We start from the raw sequence: 23,680 nt of genomic DNA, 5'->3' as shown, positions 1-23,680 counted from the left end.
CTCTGGTCGCAACACGAGGTGAGCACTGTAGCGAGTCCTTCCATCGAAACATGTTCTTGTTTATTTATTTTATTAACTAATTAGGGGCGATGGATTTGAAACGTTTTTACCCTGCGCTCAACATTTCTAATATCCATCCATACACCATCATGCACATATTACTGATACCAGCTGAACATAGCTTGTACTCTACGTAACTGGCACTCGCTGAGCGAGTTGTGTGCTTAAACAGGCATAGTTTATGTCGCAGACGAGTAGATATAAAACTCGCTATATGGAATTAAGGCATTATGTATCCTCAACATTGGTCAGTGAGAGAATACATGTCTTAGAGTATTTCAGTATTAAGTGCAACAGCTGTGGCATCTAAGGCTATACGCTGCATTTTGATTCGAAGAAATTTTGCAAACTATAACTTTTAATTTTATTGTTTCTGAAAGGATTTTTATTAAGGAAATGATAGATAGGCAACTTATGTAAATATATTTATTGATTAAATTTCAATACATCTTTCATAATTCAGAGCGTTACTATTGTTTCACAAGACTGAGTTGTAACATACAAAAGTAAACTAAGTTAGAAACTAGAATACATGTTGCCTGACGAAGTCACACAGTGACTAAAGATGTTACATTTTTGGAAAGTGAGTTGAAGTTAGAACAAAATGATAATTCCAAGTTAAAACTCTTAAATATAATGTATTACAAAGAACCCGTGTGTTCTAAAACTACAAAACTAAAATTACATTCAGATCTAAAAGCCGTGGTCGGCAATTGTTATTCATTCACAAAAGAAATTTCAAAGAAAATTCTTGCACTAAAAAATAATACCCAAGTTAAAAGGAAAAGTTTTTGTACACCCTAAAATTAATATTAACCCTAAAATTGCCATGCTTGACAAAACACACACGAGAAATAGGTACCATTCTGTTTATTTACAATAAATAAGTTATTTGTGGACACCCTATCATTTAGAGTAATATCTTACTAGCAGGCTGAACTCAAACAGTTTTTCATTTATTCTTTGAGTCTGATTGGACCATTGGTATCTGACACGCCCCAGGATGTCCATGAAATAATGTCCCAGTTTCAATGGGTATATTATAAAAGTTTAATTTAGACTATTTACAACAAATCATTCATCAAACTCTTATAAATGTTGCAAATGTTCAATAAATGCACCTTTAGTAGTACGGCAAACATCCCAAATGAAGTCACATTCTTCTCACACTTTGGTTAATAAGTCTTCAATTCTGAATCTCAACTCTGGCAAATCATTAGGTAGCGGCGGAACATAGACACGATCTTTTATAAACCTCCAAAGGAAAAAAATCGCAATATGTTATATCAGGTGAACGTGGAGGCCAGCAAAGAAAAAAAAAAAAAGCTATGTCGTCTCGAATTGCCTATACCATTGGCGGATTATTTTGCTGGAGGATCACAATTAAACTTTAAACTAAACGCACGTTGAACTGAAATTACATATTCACTCTTAGCAAATTGCAGCACAGAACGCTTTGCGCTCAAGAGTCACCATTTTGCGTGGGTGGTGCTGCAAGTGAGAAAACAACATGCCCTTTTCTATCACTGTTTTAGTTACTCTTTGATTGTGACCTTGAAACAACACTCTACAACGCTTACAGTTGATACTATTACAATGTATAACTGGGGTATTTCTTTAAGGACATAGGCCTACTACTGTATGTTAGAAGCCAAAGCGACTCCTAGCAGTGAGAGCCAATGGTAAACTGACCAACTACCGACGCTCCACAGGATAGTGCAGCCTTGCCTGAGGGGTGAACATGCCAAGAAATCACAGGGTGTCCAGTTATTTGTACACATTTGTAGCTGCGACGTGCCGAACAAAGAGTGACCGAAATAGTTGGATTTCCTGACGCATCGTCGCTGTATGCGTCAGCGAGAGTTCGTTGACCTACCACGAACAAAGGTCATTGCATGTAACTGTCACAGGTCTCATATTGTGACGTTTACGAACGTTCGATGTAACTCATTTTTCTTTTATTATTCTGTCTTGTTTCCCCATTATAATAATTTAATTAAAAATAATAAAACCAGGGTTTATAGAATATAAAATATTTTGTTCATAAAAATAGTAATTATTTAACGTTTTTAAAACCATTAACAGGCAATTTATGTTTCAATCCCAGCACAAAATAAGAAAACGTAATCAGGTTTTTAAATTTTTGAATTTCCCGTTTCTGTGTAGTCTTTGTCATCAAACTCTTTAGGTTATGGATGTCTTTCATAAATATAAAAAAAAAAGTTTTCACAAATTTTTTGAATTACGTTTTTTTTTTAATAATGTATTTGTGGAAAAAATGAAGTGTTTATATATTTACTATTGATAGCCTATTGTTAAAGAGTTAAACAACAATGACTATTTACGGACGGTTAATAAAAAAATTAGTGTTTTTATGTGCTCCCAATTCATGCTTGGGTTGAAAAATAAAGTTGTCTTTATCTTTCTTAAAACCTTTAAATAAATTCATATTGAAATTATGAAACAATTTTTTTTTTAGAATAAAACAAAACAAACCTTATTACAACGTGGTCTGTAACACAATATTACAAAAGCAAGACAATCTAGGATACTACTCACATAAGCTGTTCAGTCCCTTGCTGACTAAAAACTGAAATCTGTCGTGGTTTGTACTGCAGTTTCAGTGAGTCGTGTACAACTAGCTTTCTGCAGGCAGTGAAGTTCACGCGAATAGGATACCTGGTAAGAATACTAGCGTACTTTGTGCCAAGGATACTCGGTGAGAATAAATCAGGAAACACATGGACGGACATGGACTGCGCTGTGTATCAGTGACGACATCAAGGAGAGGGTGGGTTAATTCCCCCCCCCCCCTCCTTAGCTAAGAATAAGGGGACAATGTAGAATAACCTTTCGCATTTTTAACTTCAAAATTTATGATTATATTTCCCACGATATTAAAAAACAATGTTTTTCGTGCTCACGCTGTATCGGTCAAGTGCTTTGTTGTTCGTTGTTTTACACTTATTGTGTCACATGTGTTTAGTACTACTATGTAACCAGATTACGCTATTGTTTTTTTTATTCTTTACCCGGGTTATTAAGTCGCTGGTTTGGGGTCATTTAATTAATTGGGTTCTTTTAATTGTACCTTGAATAATTTTCCGTAAGGTATTTATTTATCTTGCGCTTGTTTGCAGTAATGTACCTTGTTATGTACGATCAGATCTTCTATTTTTATAAATTTATGTCTATATTACAAATTCTTTTGCGTTGTCCTGCTGTTATATTTATGACCTCGTGCTAAGGAGTACATAAAATAAATTTTCTTACGCCTAATAAAATTGTTTTTAGAACACTGACATCTCATGGATATTGCCTAGTGTACTTGTGCACTTGCTTATTTACACAACCATGCTAGCACGTTAATATCACGTAAAGAGTAATGGCTGAACTCAACATGCTACGACTGATAAAGGCTGTTTCTGAGTTCCACCGAGCATCTTCCGCTGCAGGTTCGTTGGAAAAATACACGAATAATGTCTAAAGTTGCTCCCGAGGCTGAAATACACACTTGAACTTGGAGCTGAACAAATGGTTTATTGCAATTAAAACAGAAAGTATCTAAGACGAATCTCTGAGCGTCTTGTTGTTCTTGAACAAATTTTGATAACCACCGCAAAACTTTTCGCTGTCGTAAAATTATTTCATTGAAATAATCGGGAGTTACACTAGCCATTACATTCAATACATTTATATGACGCGGAAATGTCCTGCGGTTTTTAAAGGTAGATTATTAATCCACAAGTTCAAACTAACTTTAATTATTAATTAAATGTTTTCTGTAAAACACCTTCGCACGCGTGTCCCTCCCTAACTAGCAATGCCCCTTATGTGAGGCAGCTCTAGCATCCTGGGTGCTGTGCGTGTTGCATGCCTGCCAGGCTCTCGCTCTCAGTTCGGAACCAGCGGTTCCCGAACACGGTGGAGCGAAGGTCACACAAAATGTTCAAATAAACGCTATCCACAAGCATAGAGTTTCATCTAAATTAGTTTATGTATTATTTGCAACTTCGGGAAGAACTTCAGACCATTAGTAGTATTTTTTCAACTTCTATTTTTCGCGACGAATCTACTGCCCATGTTTGCTTGTCGTATTCAGATTTATCATGCATTTATGAGAATCACGACGATAGCAGTTCGAATACATTCGCCACGACTCAAGCCTATCAGTGCTTAACTAACGTAAACTTTTAAATTAAGCTGCTGAGTCGTATTCAGATCTGCAGAGTGCGAGTAATGAGGTGATAAAAAAACACATTCGCGGTTTATAAATATTTAGCGGCAAGATGCCGTACATATTCACAGCGAGACACGGCGAGACACGCATAATAACACACGCTGTACTTCGCTAGGGAAACAGAAATAGAGAAAGATAAAAAATCGAGATAAATGGACCACCAACCAGTTAAGGTTATTTATTCAGTTAAACTGCACCAAAACCACGGCAATTAATACCACTGAAAAACTTAAATCTGCGTTTAAATCAGTGAGAGACTAAGTAAATCAGCTTTTTTTTACTGCACGTTTTCAGTAGGTAAAACACAAACTTTTAAAAACACTTTTCCATTGCATGGGGGAAAACATTACAAAATAAGAATCATGAAATATTAGTGAACCACTTGCAAACAATATTGCAGGAATATTTCCATACATTGTATCAGACATGTATTTATAAAATGTATCAGAAAGGTCTTAATAAATTGTTTTAGAAAGGTTTCGATGAAATGTTTCTGCAATGTTGTAGACAGTTTTTTAAAAATTATTCCTGAAACGTCGCAGGAACGTATATCTGAAACTATGCATTTTGCGTGTAACGTGGAGGCAGTATGAACGAGGTTGCAGGAGAACGTCTGGGCACGCCACAGCCGGGGGCGAGTGTCCTGGCGGCCAGGGCGAGTGTCCTGGCGGTCAGGGCGAGTTGCCTGGCGGTCAGGGCGAGTTGCCTGGCGGCCAGGGCGAGTGTCCTGGCGGTCAGGGCGAGTTGCCTGGCGGTCAGGGCGAGTGTCCTGCCGGCCAGGGCGAGTGTCCTGGCGGCCAGGGCGAGTGTCCTGGCGGTCAGGGCGAGTTGCCTGGCGGTCAGGGCGAGTTGCCTGGCGGTCAGGGCGAGTTGCCTGGCGGCCAGGGCGAGTTGCCTGGCGGCCAGGGTTAGTTGCCTGGCGGCCAGGGTTAGTTGCCTGGCGGTCAGTGCTAGTGGCCTGGCGGTCAGTGCTAGTGGCCTGGCGTCAGGGCGAGTTGCCTGGCGGCCAGGGCGAGTGTCCTGGCGATCAAGGCTCGCGGGAGAGCTGCTCGTCGCGTATTCGGCGCCGCGTCTTCATGCAGCCCTTGTAGTGCTTGTCGGCGGCCCAGGCGCAGGCGCCCGAGGCGGTGCGCAGGCACACGGCGTGCTGCTCCTGGCAGTCGGGCAGCGTGTGGTCGGACAGCATGCTGGTCTCCCAGCGGCAGGCGTCGCCGAGCGCCCCAGAGTCGCCGCTCAGCGTGGCGTTGCTGCAGTCGCGCCACCACGGGCAGTGCACGATCTGCGGGCAACACACTCGCTCAGCGTCCAACACGCACATCTACCGCATCTACACACTTGTGCACCGATGGCTATTGATTAAACGCATGGAAAATTAGCTCAAGTCCGATGCCAAATACTTGTAGAGGCATTCCGCTTGAATTGCAGTCATAATGTATCTATTGCTATTAGTGTAACACAGGTATGCAAACGTCTTAGTTTTTATGGTATCTTAATAGATAATGCGAAGTGAAAGCGAATCTAAATCCAAATAATCAAATGCAGTATCAATTTTATTGAGACTTAGATGCTCAGAGCTCCAATGAAAGCGAGCTCTCCTCTTCCTTCTTAATCCACACACTGATTCAGATCAGGGTGCGTACTACGATTTTATAAGTGATGGCTAAATAAATTTGCGACATACGACAGCGCAAGTATATTTTGAAGGTTTTGTTTCAGAAAACCCACCATCAAGACAAATAAAATCGAAGTAATTGATATTTATACCACGCGTGTGCTATTTAACGCTTTATACTTAGAACTTTTTATTTCATATTGTTTCGGGGATCCTAGAGGCGAGGCAACAAGGCAGGCCAGTCGACTCGGCGCAGCAGGGGGTACAGGGGAGACCCCGCCTCCCGGAGAGGTTGCGCCCGACCCTTTGCAGTAATCCCACAAGGAGCGGTGCCTCTCCCCCTGTATCTCGAGGGTTCGGCACGTTCCCAGAGCACCGTCTGCGTGAAGTGGCGTAACTAGGACGCCATAGTTCTCGATGCTTCGAGTGTTCAATCAGGGATTGTGTTGACCGAATACTTAGAAGGGCTCACAGACCTTTTCAGAGCGGAACTGAGAGGTATGTAAATAGCGAGGTTTTTCTGCAAGGCAGTGATGTGAAAAGGGCGCGTACCCCTTGGCGAGCGATGGCGGTCGGCGAGGGACGAGCTTCGTGTGCGAAGACTGGTGCATCTGGACGGTGTTGTGTGTGAAAGAACGAGTGAGTAGTGTAAAAAATTGACCAACTTACGTGAAATTAATTTGTGGACGAACATTTATATAGTTGTAAATTAGTCAACAGTATAATTATTAGTTAATGAAAGTGTAGTTAATTATTTGACCTAATATTTACGAACCTGTTTTCCCCACTCATATCAATATTTAATTTGACACAATGACACTTACAAATTATGAAAGTTAATAAAATGCTAGGGAAAACTTTATCAACGTTGGTACACATCTGAGTAAAGGTTGTTTTAGCAATGGACTACAACACAGCATGTTCTCGAGTTAGAGATCTCACTAAATGTTTGTGCTTGCTCCTGAACTTAAATAAAAAATACGTTTACAGGGAAGCTGTGGTGTTACTTAAATTTTAGTGTTGGAATTAATGAAAACCAACCGTCCGACTTTTCTATTAAAATAAACTGTGTAAAATATTTTGAGTGCTCGGCTAGTTGAATATAAAATAACACGCACACAATGCTGTTTCCAAATATCTTCTCTGAAGACCCTTTAGTGTAAAGGATCCTTGGGAATTACATTTAAAGGATGACAGTCATTCTAGTTGATATTCCGAATGGTCGCAAGGATCTTCTCCGAACTATAGGTGCAGCCTTCCGTTTAAGCCATCAAGGGCGTGTGGCGCTTTCTTTAATAAAACTATAACTGTAGTAAGTTTCTTAGCCAGCCAACTGCTGTCTACGCCCTTCAATGTGCGTTACAGTCAAATGATTAACTCGAACGAGTAAAAAATTTAAGAATGCCTGAAAATTGAATGCGAGAATTTTTTTAATGCAAACTTAGGAACTGCCAAAAAAGGTATTTATTTGTTGGTACCCAAGTCTGTGTTCACGTCGAAATAACATGGCTAATTTCTCACTGAATGCACATCGAAATTAAATGGTTCTTGGCTTAAGGCTGCATTGGGAAATGACACGTCCTTGCACTATTATAAATCATAGTAAATTTACGGGGTTTTCAATGAAGAATTAACTGAAATAAATGAAGAATTCTTCGCATTCTCAGATAACCGGATGTTCGTATAAACTACGTTTGTTTCAGACTTTCGAGTTTAATGTTTCATTGTAAACAAGATAAACATAATGCGGGGTATCTGCTTTATATTCAACAAGATTTATATTGCTTTCTTAATCTAAATTTATCATTGTTGGTTTTAATCAAAATAAGTTAACTCAGTACAACCGTAAATTTTCGGAGATAAACCGTAAATTTACGAAGATCCCTGGATAATTTGTAACAAGCATTCTTCGTAAATTTGAGTTGAACATTTTTTTAACAGTTTACCATTCGGAAATACCAATAGTGTCTTGAAAAAGAGCATCCATTTGAATATGATTTGTAGCTGTGACTGATACTTGTAGCCACGCGATGAGTACGGTCACGAGCTACTACACGTGACGTCGGCCATGATGCAACACTGCCTCGCCACCGAGACCCGCGCAGCTGGCTGCCAGCCAGCTCTCGAGAGCCACGTTAATACTTCAAGACGGTTTTCAGGAACACTCGAGCTTCCATAAAGTAGCGTGTGTGGTAATCACTGTAATCTTCGGCAGCATAACTCAAACTGAATTTCGCATTGCATCCATCAACTTGCAATTGAGAATATTAATCATGCACGCAAAGGTAGTTAGTAACAGCTAATTTTTGCACCTTATAATTAAGTAATTTTTATTTAGAAATGGGGAGCTTAAAATAAAATACAAAAAATATAAAACTGAGTTAATTACTTTCAATTGCAAGAAGAATGCATAGTAACAGAGATTTGAAAAATTATTTTAAAACTCTGTTCATAAGAAAAACCGTTACCATTGTTTCTTCAATTAATACAGCGCAGAAATAACCTGGCAGCGAGTGTTTAGGATTATATGTAAAAAAAGAGCATATTATAGCAATAAAAGTAGTGCGAAACAAAGAAACACACCGCAAGAAGATTTAAATTTTTTAGACGCTTTTATTAAAAAAAAATGTATTTTGAAAAGCCATATGGTGCACCGATCCCTGGTAAAAAAAAAAGTTGTTTGGCAGTACAGACTCCACCAAAAAGAGCGATTGTTTCACCAAAACTCTCCATATATATAATATGTGTGTGAGTTTTTAAGTTCCAACTACAAAGTAACATGCAGTCGCAAAATGTCCGAACTTTTGACAAAGCTCCCGTGCAATAACAAAAATATGTAAGCATGAATTGAAAAGAATAGCAAGACTTAAAACTACTTATAATGTGTTATAATAATAATAATAATAATATAATTACAATTTTAAAACAACTAACATATTATTGGCCTTAAAAATGGTTGTATTTATAAGGCATATTTTTTATCTCAGACAAGTTATCTGGTGGTTTTTTCTCAGTATTCGGAAAGGAGTTTCCGATTGTAAAATGACGACTATCGGACGATTTCTCGTGTTTGATATTCCAAGTCAGGTGTGGGCTCTCAGTTCTCGTGTTTGGAATTGCAAGTAAGGCGTGGGCTCTCAGTTCTCGTTTTTGGTATTCCCAGTCAGGTGTGGGCTCTCAGTTCTCGTGTTTGGTATTCCAAGTCAGGTGTGGGCTTTCAGTTCTCGTGTTTGGTATTCCAAGTCAAGTGTGGGCTCTCAGTTCTCATGTTTGGTATTCCAATTCAGGTGTGGGCTCTCAGTTCTCATGTTTGGTATTCCAAGTCATCAGGTGTAGGCTCTCAGTTCTCGTGTTTGGTATTCCAAGTCAGGTGTGGGCTCTCAGTTCTCGTGTTTGGAATTCCAAGTCAGGCGTGAGCTCTCAGTTCTCGTTTTTGGAATTCCAAGTCAGGCGTGAGCTCTCAGTTCTCGTGTTTGGTATTCCAAGTCAGGTGTGGGCTCTCAGTTCTCGTGTTTGGTATTCCCAGTCAGGTGTGGGCTCTCAGTTCTCGTGTTTGGTATTCCAAGTCAGGTGTGGGCTTTCAGTTCTCCTGTTTGGTATTCCAAGTCAGGTGTGGGCTCTCAGTTCTCGTGTTTGGTATTCCAATTCAGGTGTGGGCAATCAGTTCTCATGTTTGGTATTCCAAGTCATCAGGTGTAGGCTCTCAGTTCTCGTGTTTGGTATTCCAAGTCAGGTGTGGGCTCTCAGTTCTCGTGTTTGGTATTCCAAGTCAGGTGTGGGCTCTCAGTACTCGTGTTTGGTATTTCAAGTCAGGTGTGGACTCTCAGTTCTCGTGTTTGGAATTCCAATTCAGGTGTGGGCTCTCTCAGTTCTCATGTTTGGTATTCCAATTCAGGTGTGGGCAATCAGTTCTCATGTTTGGTATTCCAAGTCAGGTGGAGGCTCTCAGTTCTCGTGTTTGGTATTCCAAGTCAGGTGTGGGCTCTCAGTTCTCGTGTTTGGTATTCCAAGTCAGGTGTGGGCTCTCAGTTCTCGTGTTTGGTATTCCAAGTCAGGTGTGGGCTCTCAGTTCTCGTGTTTGGTATTCCAAGTCAGGTGTGGGCTCTCAGTTCTTGTGTTTGGAATTCCAAGTCAGGCGTGGGCTCTCAGTTCTCGTGTTTGGTATTCCAAGTCAGGTGTGGGCTCTCAGTTCTTGTGTTTGGTATTCCAAGTCAAGTGTGGGCTCTCAGTTCTCGTGTTTGGTATTCCAAGTCAGGTATGAACTCTCAGTTCTTGGTGGCCGCCGGCCGGGAGAGCCAGACCGATCCTGGGCTGTCGGAACCTGACTTTACGGTCCGCAACTCGCTCTCAGACATGACCGCTTGGACGCGTGCTCACAACGTTCACGAATAAGATTGATATTCCCGCATTCACTGTTAGGCACTACTCACATTATTCTTAATGAAAATTTTAACACATATACATAATTATTGTTCAACTATCTGTTATTTTTAGTACAACAAATATACTACAGTTTTCTTTCGTTTTCGTGCTGGGTAGGAATGGCAGATGCCAAAAGACGCGGAAGGGCTACTTTCTAAAATAATTATTATTACGAGTTCAAATAACTCCTTTTATGTACATATATTTTTTGTTTCGAAATTATGAAGGCTTCATTGTTGTTCAAACAAATAAAAAAAAACTTTAAATTTTTTTGGTGCCTAGACTTAGTATTAAGCTTTTTCTGCCTACCTTTACCGGCAGACTCAAGCATTCTTTCATAGGTATATTTTAGTATTTCAACTAATTTATTCTTTTTAATTAAAAATAAAAATTCTGTATATCATAGTGTTAGAAAATCTTCAATTCATATTTATATTTTTTTAGTAATAAAATTAATATTTTCAAGACTTGCATAGTTAAAAATGCTTTCTTGTTTTTAACCATGATGTAAATCTTTGTTTTTATTAAAACAAAGATTAGCAGACATTGCATAGATAAAGTAAGGTACGGAGGTAGATGTTATTACGTAGGCATTCGCTAAGAAAGGATTTTGATTAATTCTACCCCCAAGGGGATATAATACCACTCACTGACTCACTTATTACGAGATCTCTAAAACTATACACCCGATTGACTTGAAATTTAGCATAGTTACTCATTTTGTGATGTAGACGCTCACTAAGAACGGATTCTGCGGAAATCCGATCCCAAGGGAAGTTTCGGGGGCGTAATATATCAAAATTTCCAGTTTTTGGTAGGAAATCACCATGGCAACGGCTGTTGCTTTGTTGATGCTTCATTCGTATCTATGGCAACGACTATTTCATTGTTAGTGCAGTCCTCATCACCGTTGAAATTTTTGGCGGGTACTTTAAATATCAAAAATTGCCCTTTTTTTTTCAAGTATATATAATTTACAGACTTGAAACTTCACAGTAATGTACCTTATGTTACGCAGGATGTCATTTTCCGAAAATTAGATCCCATGGGTGGTTAAAACCAGGCAACAGTGGGTACTTGGTCTGCATGAGAACAGGATTTTGCATTATTCATGCCTTCTGAGTCTCCATGGCAACGGGCATCGCGCGGCAGTGGCGTACCCACAAGGAGGGGCATGTATAATGAGCGGCGCAAGAGTGATCTGCCTGTAGACTGCCGTAGCAAAGTACGGGTACATCAGTTGTACGTTGCGTGCACGAGTCGGGAAACCATCGGTGCTATTCATTTTCTCTCCGGTACATTATACAGCATTGTAATAAATTTTCACTGAATTTTTTTAAATTTACCATTACTGTAAACGGGAGATGTGGCTTAATTTTTTTCCATTAGTATAGCCGTGCGAAGCCGGGTCGGGCAGCTAGTTATAATATAAAATTATGCACCAATTTTCGTAAAAAAATAGTCAGTATTACCCCGAAACACGTAATTCATACATGCAAAAATAACCATAGCTATATGTTGTAACAAAATTACAATATCTTTCTTGTATTACAAACTATTTCTTGTAAACTGGTTTCTAAAGGAATCTTTTGTAAAAGAATAGAATATATTTTTCTGTGCACACAGCTAAACCTTATGAATTTTAATACACGTATATCATCATACATAAATTTCCATGTTTAAATATACAGTATTAATACTGTAATTTTTTTTATCGGTTTTTAGTATTAAATTTTATATAATAGTTAGTTTTAAAATTGTTTTAATGTACAAATGAGCAACTCGGCGAGTGTGTCTAGTAGGCTTAAAAATTAACTTTATTTAACTTAAATGTCAAGCAGACATAAAAAATGCGCTACATTTTTTTTTAGCAAGTTATCCCTTGTGTAAATAGCGCAGGATTCTTTGTAAGACGAATACGGTTTCCCATTGCCCCTTCCTAATACAACCAAAATGCACACGGGTTGATGCATATAAAGTTTTGTCAGCATACAGGGAGGAACTTCACATTAATTTTCTATTGTTTCGTACTAAACAAAAACAAGATATTTCTTCCATACACGATATTGTATGCTGTTCTAATTTTGACAGTATCTAAAAGTTTTGCTAGTGCAGAGTTAAATGAATACCTACGACTTTTTGATAAATGAAGAATACTAACCTAACGGCTGCTCATTGTCGCCATGTTGTTTGCTGTAACTCTGGAGGGGGGAGGGGGGCAGAAGAGAAGGGACGGGTATTCCTCAGACATCGCCGAGAGAGCGGACACTTGTCAGCCAAACTGATTGTTCCGATCATGGAGCGAGCATTGCGTCGAGAGTTTACGATAGAATAGACGAGAAACTTGTTCGGCAGTGTGTGATCGTTACAAGTGCATCCCCTCTGTAACACTACAAGTAAAATAATAGCTAATCTCCGGCCGAAAAACTTCAGTTGGTTTACCATTGGTAAAAAATAAGGGGAAAACATGTCTACGACTTACAATTTGACGGTGAACATCTCATTTTTATTACAAATAATGGAGAAAGTATTTGAGACGGAACGCTCAGCGTCTGAAAAGAGTTTTAATTAAACAATGTTTTTCATCCACCGCAAAATATGTAGCTACAGTAACATGATATTCAAGTAATGTCACGAAAAGCACTTCAGAAATAATTTATAACAAATAAGGGTGTTACCCTCAATCATTTTAATCAAACAATGTTACGACACCGACGAGTTTTGCTTTTGATAGTAGAACTTTGTTAAACTGACATTAATAAAACGCTTAGTGTTCCACATTATAACTTTTTTATTGCTCTACTATTTACAACAAACCAGTTGTACAGCTCTAGCTTCAAAAGGCGCATAACGGCCATGGAAAGAACTTTGCAGCATTAAGACGTATCAGTGGTATCAACTTACTTTTTCGCGATGAATCTGTAGCGAAAGTTTGTCGGGCGAATCCTGACTAACCCTGTACAGAAGACGTGGCTTGGATAATAATGATCACACGAAGATGTCTCGTATACGAAGGAAGCTATAGGGAATTCAGCAAGCAAAGATATCGGCATTAGCTCTAATGGAATATGAAGAGAGTAGCCAATAACACAAAAAAGCACTCAGATGCGCGATGTTCTTTACAAAAACCTTAATTTTGTCCTCTCATCATGTTTTGGCAAAATAACGACGTAAAAGCAGAACACGACAAAGATAAATAGCCAGGCATTCGACTACGTAGAGTAGTTGTTTATTAAAATCTCGCCAGTTGGAAATAGTATGCCGTTATTCCTTCTGTGAGTAGCTGAGTGGCCATTTAGTCAGTCATCTGTTACTGACAAACATATCTTATATTGGTCCATGTAATGCTTATGCAACAAGAGTAAATATTTTAAAAATATTTTCTCAAATACTTAACTTATTTAATCAAGTAAATAAACATATATGTTTTTGTATAATTTTTTTAAAATATAATTTCTAGACCAAAATAAATAATTTTAAAATAAACACTAATAAATTGCATAAACCATATGTACAAGAATACATGCCAAACCAATTTTAAGATTTTTGCATAAAAGTTCAATAAAATATTCATAAAACTCTTTTTAATATCACAGGGAAATTATATAAGTAGGGAGAACGAGATGTTCCTAATACATTTCTACGGTAAATCCAATAATATTGGCATGGGACTTATGGGTGAGTAAAGTCACAGACATTTAGATTTGACCTGACATACAGTTATAAACCATAGGTTTTCGGCATTATCTTAGCATTCGAAACTAGATCACAAGTTTTAAGCGTGATGCTACACAGTAACATTTTCATAATTTTACAATAACATTCACTGGAAAGTTATTGTCAGAATAGTTATTATTAATGCCACAAGCCTAGTATAGTTGGTTGTACAGTGGGGTTCAATGAATTTTGAACATGCTAGTATTTTAGACTCAGTGATTATCAGAAACATAGAGCTACTGTATTAACTGTTGCAGTGTTGTAGTATGCAATGTCAAAAAAATTGAACTAGTATTCAAGAAATTATTTTGTAATATTGCGAAAACCATTACTAAGTGGCAATAATACCCGAACTTCATGTTTTCAGCAGGAAGTCAAGGGTTAATGAATGAATCATAAGTGTTGAGAGTTAGTATACACAATTTTGACTTGATTAATCACAGATAGTTCAACATGAGCTGAGTGTTCACAGGTGGAACACAGTAGTTAAATTAAGCTTTAGTATTTATTTACTAATGACAAGCGATCAACATTACTAAAATTCACAAGAATAGTTAACATAAAACAAGGATGCACTATTTGATCATTGGGATGCTGCATAAACTACAGATTTTCTGGTTTCGTGACTAACTTTTATAACAAAAAAGTATGATTCATAGCTTGATCCACAGTGCTGATTTTGAATACAGGCCTTACAGGTACATAGCAGGTGTTCAGGTTGAACTCAGAGTTCACATGTGTATCACACATGTTCAGGATGAACACTGGAAATCTTGATGAATCACATGTGTTCAGGATGAATCTAGGATGATTTTCGAGTTTCCACTCAGCATTAACCTAGCATTCACAGAATTATAAGCTCAGTAAGCTTGAAGAAGGAGCACAGGTATACAAAATTCACTTAAGATTCAATGGTGTATAAGATGTGTTAAGAATGAACCCTTTATCTTTGGGTAGTTCACATGGGCCTAGAATAACATGTATATCAGAGATTTCAGGATATGTTGTGTATCTTAGGTGTTGAGCATGAACCTATGGTTAATAGTAATTTCAGGAGCTATATACAAGAGTTTGGCTAAGGAGGACATCGTGATATATCCTCAATCTAAAATTCTAAACCACAAAGGTACTCTTTGCTTTTCTATTAATTGCATTTCAAATATTGTTGCCTATGACGAAAGTTAAGTAACAAATCCCCCCCCCCCCCGCTTCTGCCATATGAAACTAGACAATCATGGTATATCTAGCAGGAAATGTTCACTGTTTACTGTATTTTAAAATGGAGTGTAAATGTTTTCACTTTGTTTTATTTCTACACTGTGATATGCGGGAAGTGCTTTTCTGCACTTGAAAAGGCCAATTAGAACAAGGTTACCCGTACTATGGAATATCTATTTTTCACTGTATAAGATATAACCTACTGTGTTTTGAGAAATATCACGACATGAAACATTTTAGATATGTAGCTACAGATGTCTAGTTATGAGTCTATGTAGGATTCCCAGGCGTATCTTAGATGTTATACATAAATCCAAGACTAAAATGCAGACCGAAAAATTTCAGGGTGAACATTTTTTTCAAACAAAACCTGAAATTTGGGATGTTTTACAGTTGTTGATCACACAACCATACATTACAGGTGAACTGGAGGTGTTCAGAGTAGATTTATGATTCACAAGTGAATCATAGGTGTTCAACAATATTAGGGTGCATACACAGAAGCATAGCTATAAGGACATAAAAAACCATGCCCACCCCTAACCAAATCTCAAACATTCTACAGAATGTAGGTAATATTAGCTCATGTTGGGACATAACATATTATAGGCACTGAAAAGTGAAGTTACAAAAATATCCACCTCCAGAAGATAATGTTGGCTATGTAACTGAGATAATATTTGAGACAAGCCTCACTGGAAAAGCCCTGGCAGCAAAGGTAGAAAATGGTCAGTGGTTGTGCAGAGTTGTTCGGCATGAGCCATAAATTAAATCTGAATTAGAGGCATTCGTGATAAACCTAGAATTAACGAATGTATCACAGACGTTGATCATTGATTATTGATAAGGGTTGGTAGAAACATACGAACGGCACTCTAGACTTTCTTGGTAGGAGCAACCCTGACGGTAGAGCAGGCGAAAGGGACATAAGAGTGGTGCAAATGGCTCACCTGGCAGGAGCAGCCTTAGCAGTAGAGCAGGCAGAAGGGACATGGCTCACCTGGCAAGAGCAGCCTTAGCAGTAGAGCAGGCAGAAGGGACATGGCTCACCTGGCAAGAGCAGCCCTGGCGGTAGAGCAGGCGAAAGGGACATAAGAGTGGTGCAAATGGCTCACCTGGCAGGAGCAGCCTTAGCAGTAGAGCAGGCAGAAGGGACATAAGAGTGGTGCAAATGGCTCACCTGGCAGGAGCAGCCTTAGCAGTAGAGCAGGCAGAAGGGACATGGCTCACCTGGCAAGAGCAGCCCTGGCGGTAGAGCAGGCGAAAGGGACATAAGAGTGGTGCAAATGGCTCACCTGGCAGGAGCAGCCTTAGCAGTAGAGCAGGCAGAAGGGACATGGCTCACCTGGCAAGAGCAGCCCTGGCGGTAGAGCAGGCGAAAGGGACATAAGAGTGGTGCAAATGGCTCACCTGGCAGGAGCAGCCTTAGCAGTAGAGCAGGCAGAAGGGACATGGCTCACCTGGCAAGAGCAGCCCTGGCGGTAGAGCAGGCGAAAGGGACATAAGAGTGGTGCAAATGGCTCACCTGGCAGGAGCAGCCTTAGCAGTAGAGCAGGCAGAAGGGACATGGCTCACCTGGCAAGAGCAGCCCTGGCGGTAGAGCAGGCGAAAGGGACATAAGAGTGGTGCAAATGGCTCACCTGGCAGGAGCAGCCTTAGCAGTAGAGCAGGCAGAAGGGACATGGCTCACCTGGCAAGAGCAGCCCTGGCGGTAGAGCAGGCGAAAGGGACATAAGAGTGGTGCAAATGGCTCACCTGGCAGGAGCAGCCTTAGCAGTAGAGCAGGCAGAAGGGACATGGCTCACCTGGCAAGAGCAGCCCTGGCGGTAGAGCAGGCGGAAGCCCTTGCGCTGGCGGGCGGTGAGCTCCTTCCAGGGCCGTGTGTAGCCACATAGAGAGACGCGCGCCTGGCCGGCCACCACGCGCCCTGTCACCAGATACGTCTCGTCGCGCTTCAGGTCCAGCCCGCACATGGACGAGCCGGCTGCTGTCGCCAGCTTACCCGCCTTCAGCGCCGCCCGCGCCTTTTCCTGCATCTGCAACCCGCGGAGCACACGTGTGAGGCGGGCGTGTCTGTCTACCGGGCGCTGCTCGTCCAGAACCAATACGCTTGCCCTACTCCCCCAGAATGGCACATACAGTGTTATACGTGTGCCTTGAAGTGTTTTGTTCAACGTGCTCGGGGAGCAAATTATATTTCTCTCGTTGTGCGCGAAGGAAGTGAACAGAGTTAAAAATCCGGTCACATAACCGCAAATTGGCGGGCATATTAGCTTCTTTTACAGTTTTAAGTGAAGTTGGGTCATGCCATATCAGTAATTAAGAACTTTTCCCTCCCCGTCCGCCCACCAAAAAAGTTTTTTTTTTACTAAGCCAACCCATTGTCTTGGCAATTCATTTTTATTAAAGATGTAAGCCCAATTAAAACTTTGAAGTAGTGATGAAAAAAACGCACAGAACTCTCAGAATAATGTCTGTTAATACCGAAACATTACTTAGAACGACATATTTTCGGGTTAAATAAGAACATGGTTCATTTCTATAGGCAGCGAGTAAAGATTTTCACGCATGAAAATTATGTATCAATGCCTGTTTTCATCAAATATGCGCACTTCCAACTGCTCGGTCCAAAGGAGTGGGGTAGACCTGAAGGATGACACGCTATCAACAGTTTTAAACGCTGTAAAAGATTTCAAACATTTATATTGAAGATTTAACTTTCTGAAGACACAAAACACACACTAAGAAAAGTACGATCACTATATTTTAGTGTCTGTTGACAGTATTTGATTATTATAGTTGTAGAATTACATAATAAAAGCAATTGACTTTACAGGAAAAACTATCCGTTGCAGCCAGTCATTATGCATTTCAAGCTCTGCAATTAATTGTTTACTATTATTAATAACGTTGCCAAATTTTGGAAATCAAACGAGAAAAATATTGTATGAATCCTGTTGAAAATAAAATGGCGTCTTTCGGTTCCTATCATTTCCCCCTAATGACTTCCCCTTAATGGTTTCACATTAAGGCTCCACCAACTGGGTCTGTATTCATACACATGTTTACACATTATGCACAACGTTTATTATCTTCTATGATTCATTATGAGTGATGGCACTGACGGGTCATATTCCAAATTTTTAATGAAGCGTCAAATCCATTTAAGAGTGAAAAATTAATTTGTTTCCTAATCTTGCTAAAAGTTTTTTCCTTATATGGCTACCGGTTATTCCTGTATAAACTTGTGCCCACGGAACATTAATTAAAGTCAACACACTTGATTACATGCTGCAAACCCAGAGATACGATTATGTGAGCAAAAAACTATCCATGTTTACGGGAAAGTATCGTCGACGAAGAATAATGCAAATATCCCCCCCCCCCCCCCTTACAGATGTTCTGGAGTAACGGTTTATAGACCCCTTACAGCATTTAAGTGAAATTTAAAAACTACACACACCTAATTAAAAAAAATACAATTACGGTTATTTTATTACGAAAACTCACCTTGAATTCTTTCTTCACTTTCACTTTGTATATCTTGGTGTGGTCGGACATGAAGACTTTCTTCACTCTCGCCACGATCACTGCAACAGAGACCAAAACTTGTGGTAGCTGAGACGTTACAAACACGCTCCCTTTACCCGCGCGAACAAATAAAAGATGTGTGTTCAGTCTATCATGTAGCTTAGCTTGCGGAGAGGCACGCTGCTTTAGTAATTAGTGTTAGTTGGACGTAACCTTGTACCAGTTATACTGCAAGGTCGACATACACACTGTCACCGAGCAAATCTTCGCCTCTACGATCTACGAGCGCAGACCTACTGTACTGCCGGGTTCGATGACCTCCAGGATAGACCACGCTCCTCTAGACCAGGGGCGTAGCCAGGGGGGGTTTTAGGGGTTCAACCCCCCCCCCCCTAGCATTAAATCTATAATTAATGTCTTATTCATCACTGAAACAAATTTCATATTAAAATTAATAAAAATTTTACCATTACAATATTCAAATTTAAGTACCGAAAACAGCTAAAATAGCACTATTTTACACCTTAAAATCCAAATTTTCCCGGGGGAGGACCCCCCCCCCCCACCCCCCGCTTTAATTGGGGGGGGGGCGGCAATCTTCTTAACATCCCCCATACACAAATCCTGGCTACGCCACTGCTCTAGACGCTATGACTTGTTGCTCTCTACTGCACACTACTGGTCACTACTGTTAACTGATACGCACTACTACTTACTACTGCTCACTAATGTTCACTACTGTTCTCTAATGCTCACCTGTGAGGTACCAACCTTACTTTACGTACATTTTGTGGTGTGATTTTACCTCTAACTATTTCAATGAAATATTTTTACAAAGTTACATGCTTTGCTGTTTTTGTGGAGCTTCATCAATTAACATTATGCAGACGCTCAGTGTTGGATCTAAAATACTTTCTGTGTTATCCACAATAAACCAGTTGCTCAGCTGCAACTGCAAAGGTCTGTACATTGGAGAGCACTGTACGTCGCGCACATGTAACCAACTTATTTTATTCCTGATGAACCTGCAGCAGAAGTTTATGGGTAGAATTTTGACTCATACTGTATATGCTATAAGGAAATTACAGTAAGTTTAGGACTTTCCAACTAAGAATCAATTTCGAATAAAGTATCGGTTTCTCATGATTCCACTGAACTGGATTTTCGTATGCTGTTGACAATTGTCGCCTTAAATTTAAAAAGAACACGGGTATCAAATTATCCATTTATCCATAAATTTACAGTTTGATACCGCTTCCAATAATTCTTTGGTAGTAGGGCTTAGCTTTGCCTACTTTTTGGAGAAAACACTTGTAAACTGGTGTGATCATTATGATAGTTGTAGTCGCCCGCGTGAAATAATAACTTATTTCCTTGCGGTGCTTACAGACTAGAACGTGTTAGTAAATGTGTGGTTACAACAAGGTACGGAAGGTCTGGGAGATATGATTTATACCTTGATATACCAACAATTCGGATAAATTGTTTAAAATAAGAATTATAGCAAAATAATAATGCAAGATGGCGGGATCTAGTACCCCTTAACATAACATGCAATAACCATTGATGAGGGATTCTAGACGACGGGGGTATTACACGTAACAACATGACGGCCTTTTGTTTACAATTGTATCAGCTTTACCTGTATTGGAGGTTAAATCGGAGAAAAATAACTCATAGCATTGCATTTGTATTATGAAGAATGGTTTAGGACTTTTATTATATGTGTGTGTATTTATATTAACCAGTAATATTTTGATCTTATTTTCTTCCAAACAGCTTAATTACAATCATTAATTAAAGCAGGCTGGAACAGCTGACACAAATATGAACAAACGTCTGCCAATTGGTATGTAAAAATCAGGAGGAAAAATACGAGTAAAAAACTGACGACTAAGTTCCATCAGTATTATTTACTAATCTCTGGCAATAACTTGGAATGTCCCACAGCCACAAAGCTGCCGCCATTAACGCGCGCGCTCGCCTGTTGCTGCGGAATGCACAACACCCAGAATTTGTAGTACGAATATGGGTGTACGAAGTTCCCGTTACGTGGAAGTACGAACATCTCTTCCATTATTTTTAAGTAGTATATACTTCGTTGAGAAGTACGTATATTTACTAGACATTAAAGAATTGTTTTCATGTATTTAAGTTGATCTTTTTTGTCAGTGTATATGCTAAACGGTTTTTGCTATTTATGAAAGGTAAGGCACGTGTCCATGACTAAATATTCTTGTTTATTTAGTTACGTCATTAAACTCACTAGAAAATTTTTTTGTGTGTGTTTTACACGATTAGGCAACAAGTTTCATTTCCAAAATGTGTGTTTATAAAATATACGAGAGTTTTAAAAACCTATTACAAACAACGTTGCTTATAAGCAAGAGGATTAAAAGAGCAGGTTTATAAATTATTTATTCGTTAAATTAAATTGATCGGTAATTTTAAAAATAATATACAATAATTAAATCTAGGTAATAGTTTATAAATGTTTTTAACAATTAAATTCATTATTTAATCGTTTTTATAAACTTAAGTGTCAAATTATATTCAAAATAAAATAATAGCGTGTAATCATGTGGTAAACACTTTTGAATGAACCGTTCGTATGTATCAATTTATCGTATAACTCTTCATTTTCAGTAAATCATTTTTAAATCAATGAACTTTGGTTTGCTCACAGTACTCTAAAACTGAAGTTTTTTTTTTTACTATTTCAAACCATTTCCAAGCAATTGTGCGTGGTTATATGAGTTGAGAACCTTTCAGGAATATAGCCGGCCACCTAGATGAAGCACGCACGACGCCAGAATGTCTGGATCGCCGCTGACGCCCGGCCGAGATGTGGCGAGGCTGATTGGCTTGAGGCAGCCCGCTGGGACCGACCAGAGTGCCCTCTGGGGTCGGGTATGTGAACTGTCCGGGCCCGCCAGAAGCGACGCTGATTGCTGTTTACTGCCACTCACGCAGTTACGCCCCAGGGCTAAGCCACGCCGCAGTGGCACAGTCTGGAAGCTGTTACTGCACGGCTTCGCCGCTGATAGAATAGCGTGTGGAATGCGTCAATGATTTCATTCTAGGGGATGGCTATAATTGTAACAGGACTGTCAATAAACACTATGTTTGCACCCTGCCTCAACGAAGGCAAATTTTCAATGCTAAACCAAAAAAAACATTTTTGGTTGTTGCGTAAAAAATGGATGAAACCAGTGAGGTGTCTTTCAGCTGCATTCCCCCGCGCCTAGGTGAGACCTATAGTGATAGCCTTCACGGGACAGGTGAAGGGAGGAGAAGCGAGTACGTACCAAAGTCCGCGGTGCAGGCGTGAGTCTGCGAGTGCTCCAGCATGCAGGAGCACGCAAGCACGGAGGAGTAGCCCAGTGCTCCGAGGAGCACCAGCGCGAAGCACGCTGCCGCGGAGCCGCTGCACCACGCCATCTGCAACACGTCCACAGTGCTGTACACGCTCCAGGGATGGCTGTCGCTAGTGCTGGACACTGGCTAGCGCTGGTGCAATCACGCGAGGCGCAGGAGAGCACATGTTTCTGCAGGGTAGCTTGGTGCCGTGGTGTGCCAAGGGATGTTGTTTTGCTAATGTTTCAATAACTAATATTCATGCCAACCCTTATATCTAACGTGTTAACTTAGTACATTCGAATATGAAGATATTTCGCGCATAAATTTATTTGTGGTATTTTAATTACGTAAATATTATTGTTTTAATAATTTATATTATTAAATGTGTATTTAATTTATATGAATAATTTATACTAGTTGAGTTTCTCGAGAGTTTCTCGGGTTGTACTAACTTTGCAAGCTGATCTTCGGAAAAAAACACGTTCTCATTTGATGACTATGTAATGTAAGAAACGTCACTGCCGAGTTTCAAGTCCGTGGGACACATACTTGTAAAACTGGGTATTTTGATTTTTAACACCCCGAAGAATTTTATAGAGCTTATTTTTTTTATAAAACGTGACAATATGATCTTAAACGTTCACGCAACCCCTCCTGGGAGATGATTTCCGTAAATTTCGTTCTTAGCTGGTGTCTACGTAGCAAAAGGAGTTACACGCAAGTTTTAAAGTGTATAGGTCTTATAGTTCCAATTAATTCCGTTGAGTTGTTAAAAATAATGACGAGCGTGATAAATATAAGCTAATTGTGTTTTAAAAAATTTATTGACGCGAATAGCATGTAGTTTTTGAATCCGCCGCTAGAAAAAGGCTGCCAGAGCAGCTACGTCAACTGTTAAATCATTTGATTAGCAGAGAGAAATTTTAAAATATATAATTGAACGTCTCCGATAAAAGCGAAAAAAACGTGAAAATATTCCAAAACTCCTGTTTTGGATCACATTTTCGACAATAAGTTTTATTGAAATACTGCCAATTCGTTATAATTCATTAAGAAATTAATACTTTAAAGATTTCCTTTGTCTTTGTGAAATTTGTTTATCACCATCTGCCACAGATGGCAGCATCGTAGTTACACATTACCATTCCATGCGAATTCCGTCGCATTCAAGAAATTACTCAATGACAGCCCCGTGACTACATATTTCCGTTCCATTCTAATTCCGTCGCATTCACGAAATGACTCCTACCAAATGCCGAATACCGAGAGCTAAGATGTTTTCCATCAATAAATGCTGCTGATAGGAAAAGCTTGAGTGCCCCTGCCAGGACGGGTTCCGCAACTCTGCACACGATCCCGTACAGCCGGTTGCGTCACTGCAGGCGCCGCTCTACCCTGCGCGGGTTACTTGGCATCGCATGCCTAGCTTCACTTAGGGCTGTAGTGATCCAAAACACGCATAGCAGATTCAAGGGGGAAAATTCCTGCACTACATAATTTCATTATTTCCTTAATTCGTG

At 39.6% G+C, this 23,680-nt stretch overlaps 2 protein-coding genes across 3 annotated transcripts in view; one reads left to right on the top strand and one right to left on the bottom strand.

Moving 5' to 3' along the window:
* The window catches only part of LOC134527890 (synapsin), a 167,016-nt gene that overhangs the window by 39,971 nt on the left and 103,365 nt on the right, over window positions 1-23,680 (top strand). The window lies entirely within an intron of this gene.
* The window catches only part of LOC134527865 (metalloproteinase inhibitor 3), a 104,650-nt gene continuing 81,442 nt past the window's right edge, over window positions 473-23,680 (bottom strand). For both annotated transcript variants that reach the window (XM_063360844.1, XM_063360845.1), the window contains exons 3-6: window positions 22,109-22,241; window positions 18,780-18,859; window positions 17,075-17,305; window positions 473-5,579 (exon numbers count right to left, since the gene is read on the bottom strand). In XM_063360844.1, the coding sequence (XP_063216914.1) occupies window positions 5,328-5,579; window positions 17,075-17,305; window positions 18,780-18,859; window positions 22,109-22,241 (696 nt within the window). In that variant the 3' untranslated portion in view covers window positions 473-5,327. The remainder of the gene's footprint in view (window positions 5,580-17,074; window positions 17,306-18,779; window positions 18,860-22,108; window positions 22,242-23,680) is intronic.

This window comes from Bacillus rossius, chromosome 1 (assembly GCF_032445375.1).
Source record: "Bacillus rossius redtenbacheri isolate Brsri chromosome 1, Brsri_v3, whole genome shotgun sequence".
In the NCBI taxonomy this organism is placed as follows: domain Eukaryota; kingdom Metazoa; phylum Arthropoda; class Insecta; order Phasmatodea; family Bacillidae; genus Bacillus; species Bacillus rossius.
The sequence above is the reverse complement of the archived record's forward strand: the minus strand, read 5'-3'. Positions and strand labels throughout refer to the sequence as shown.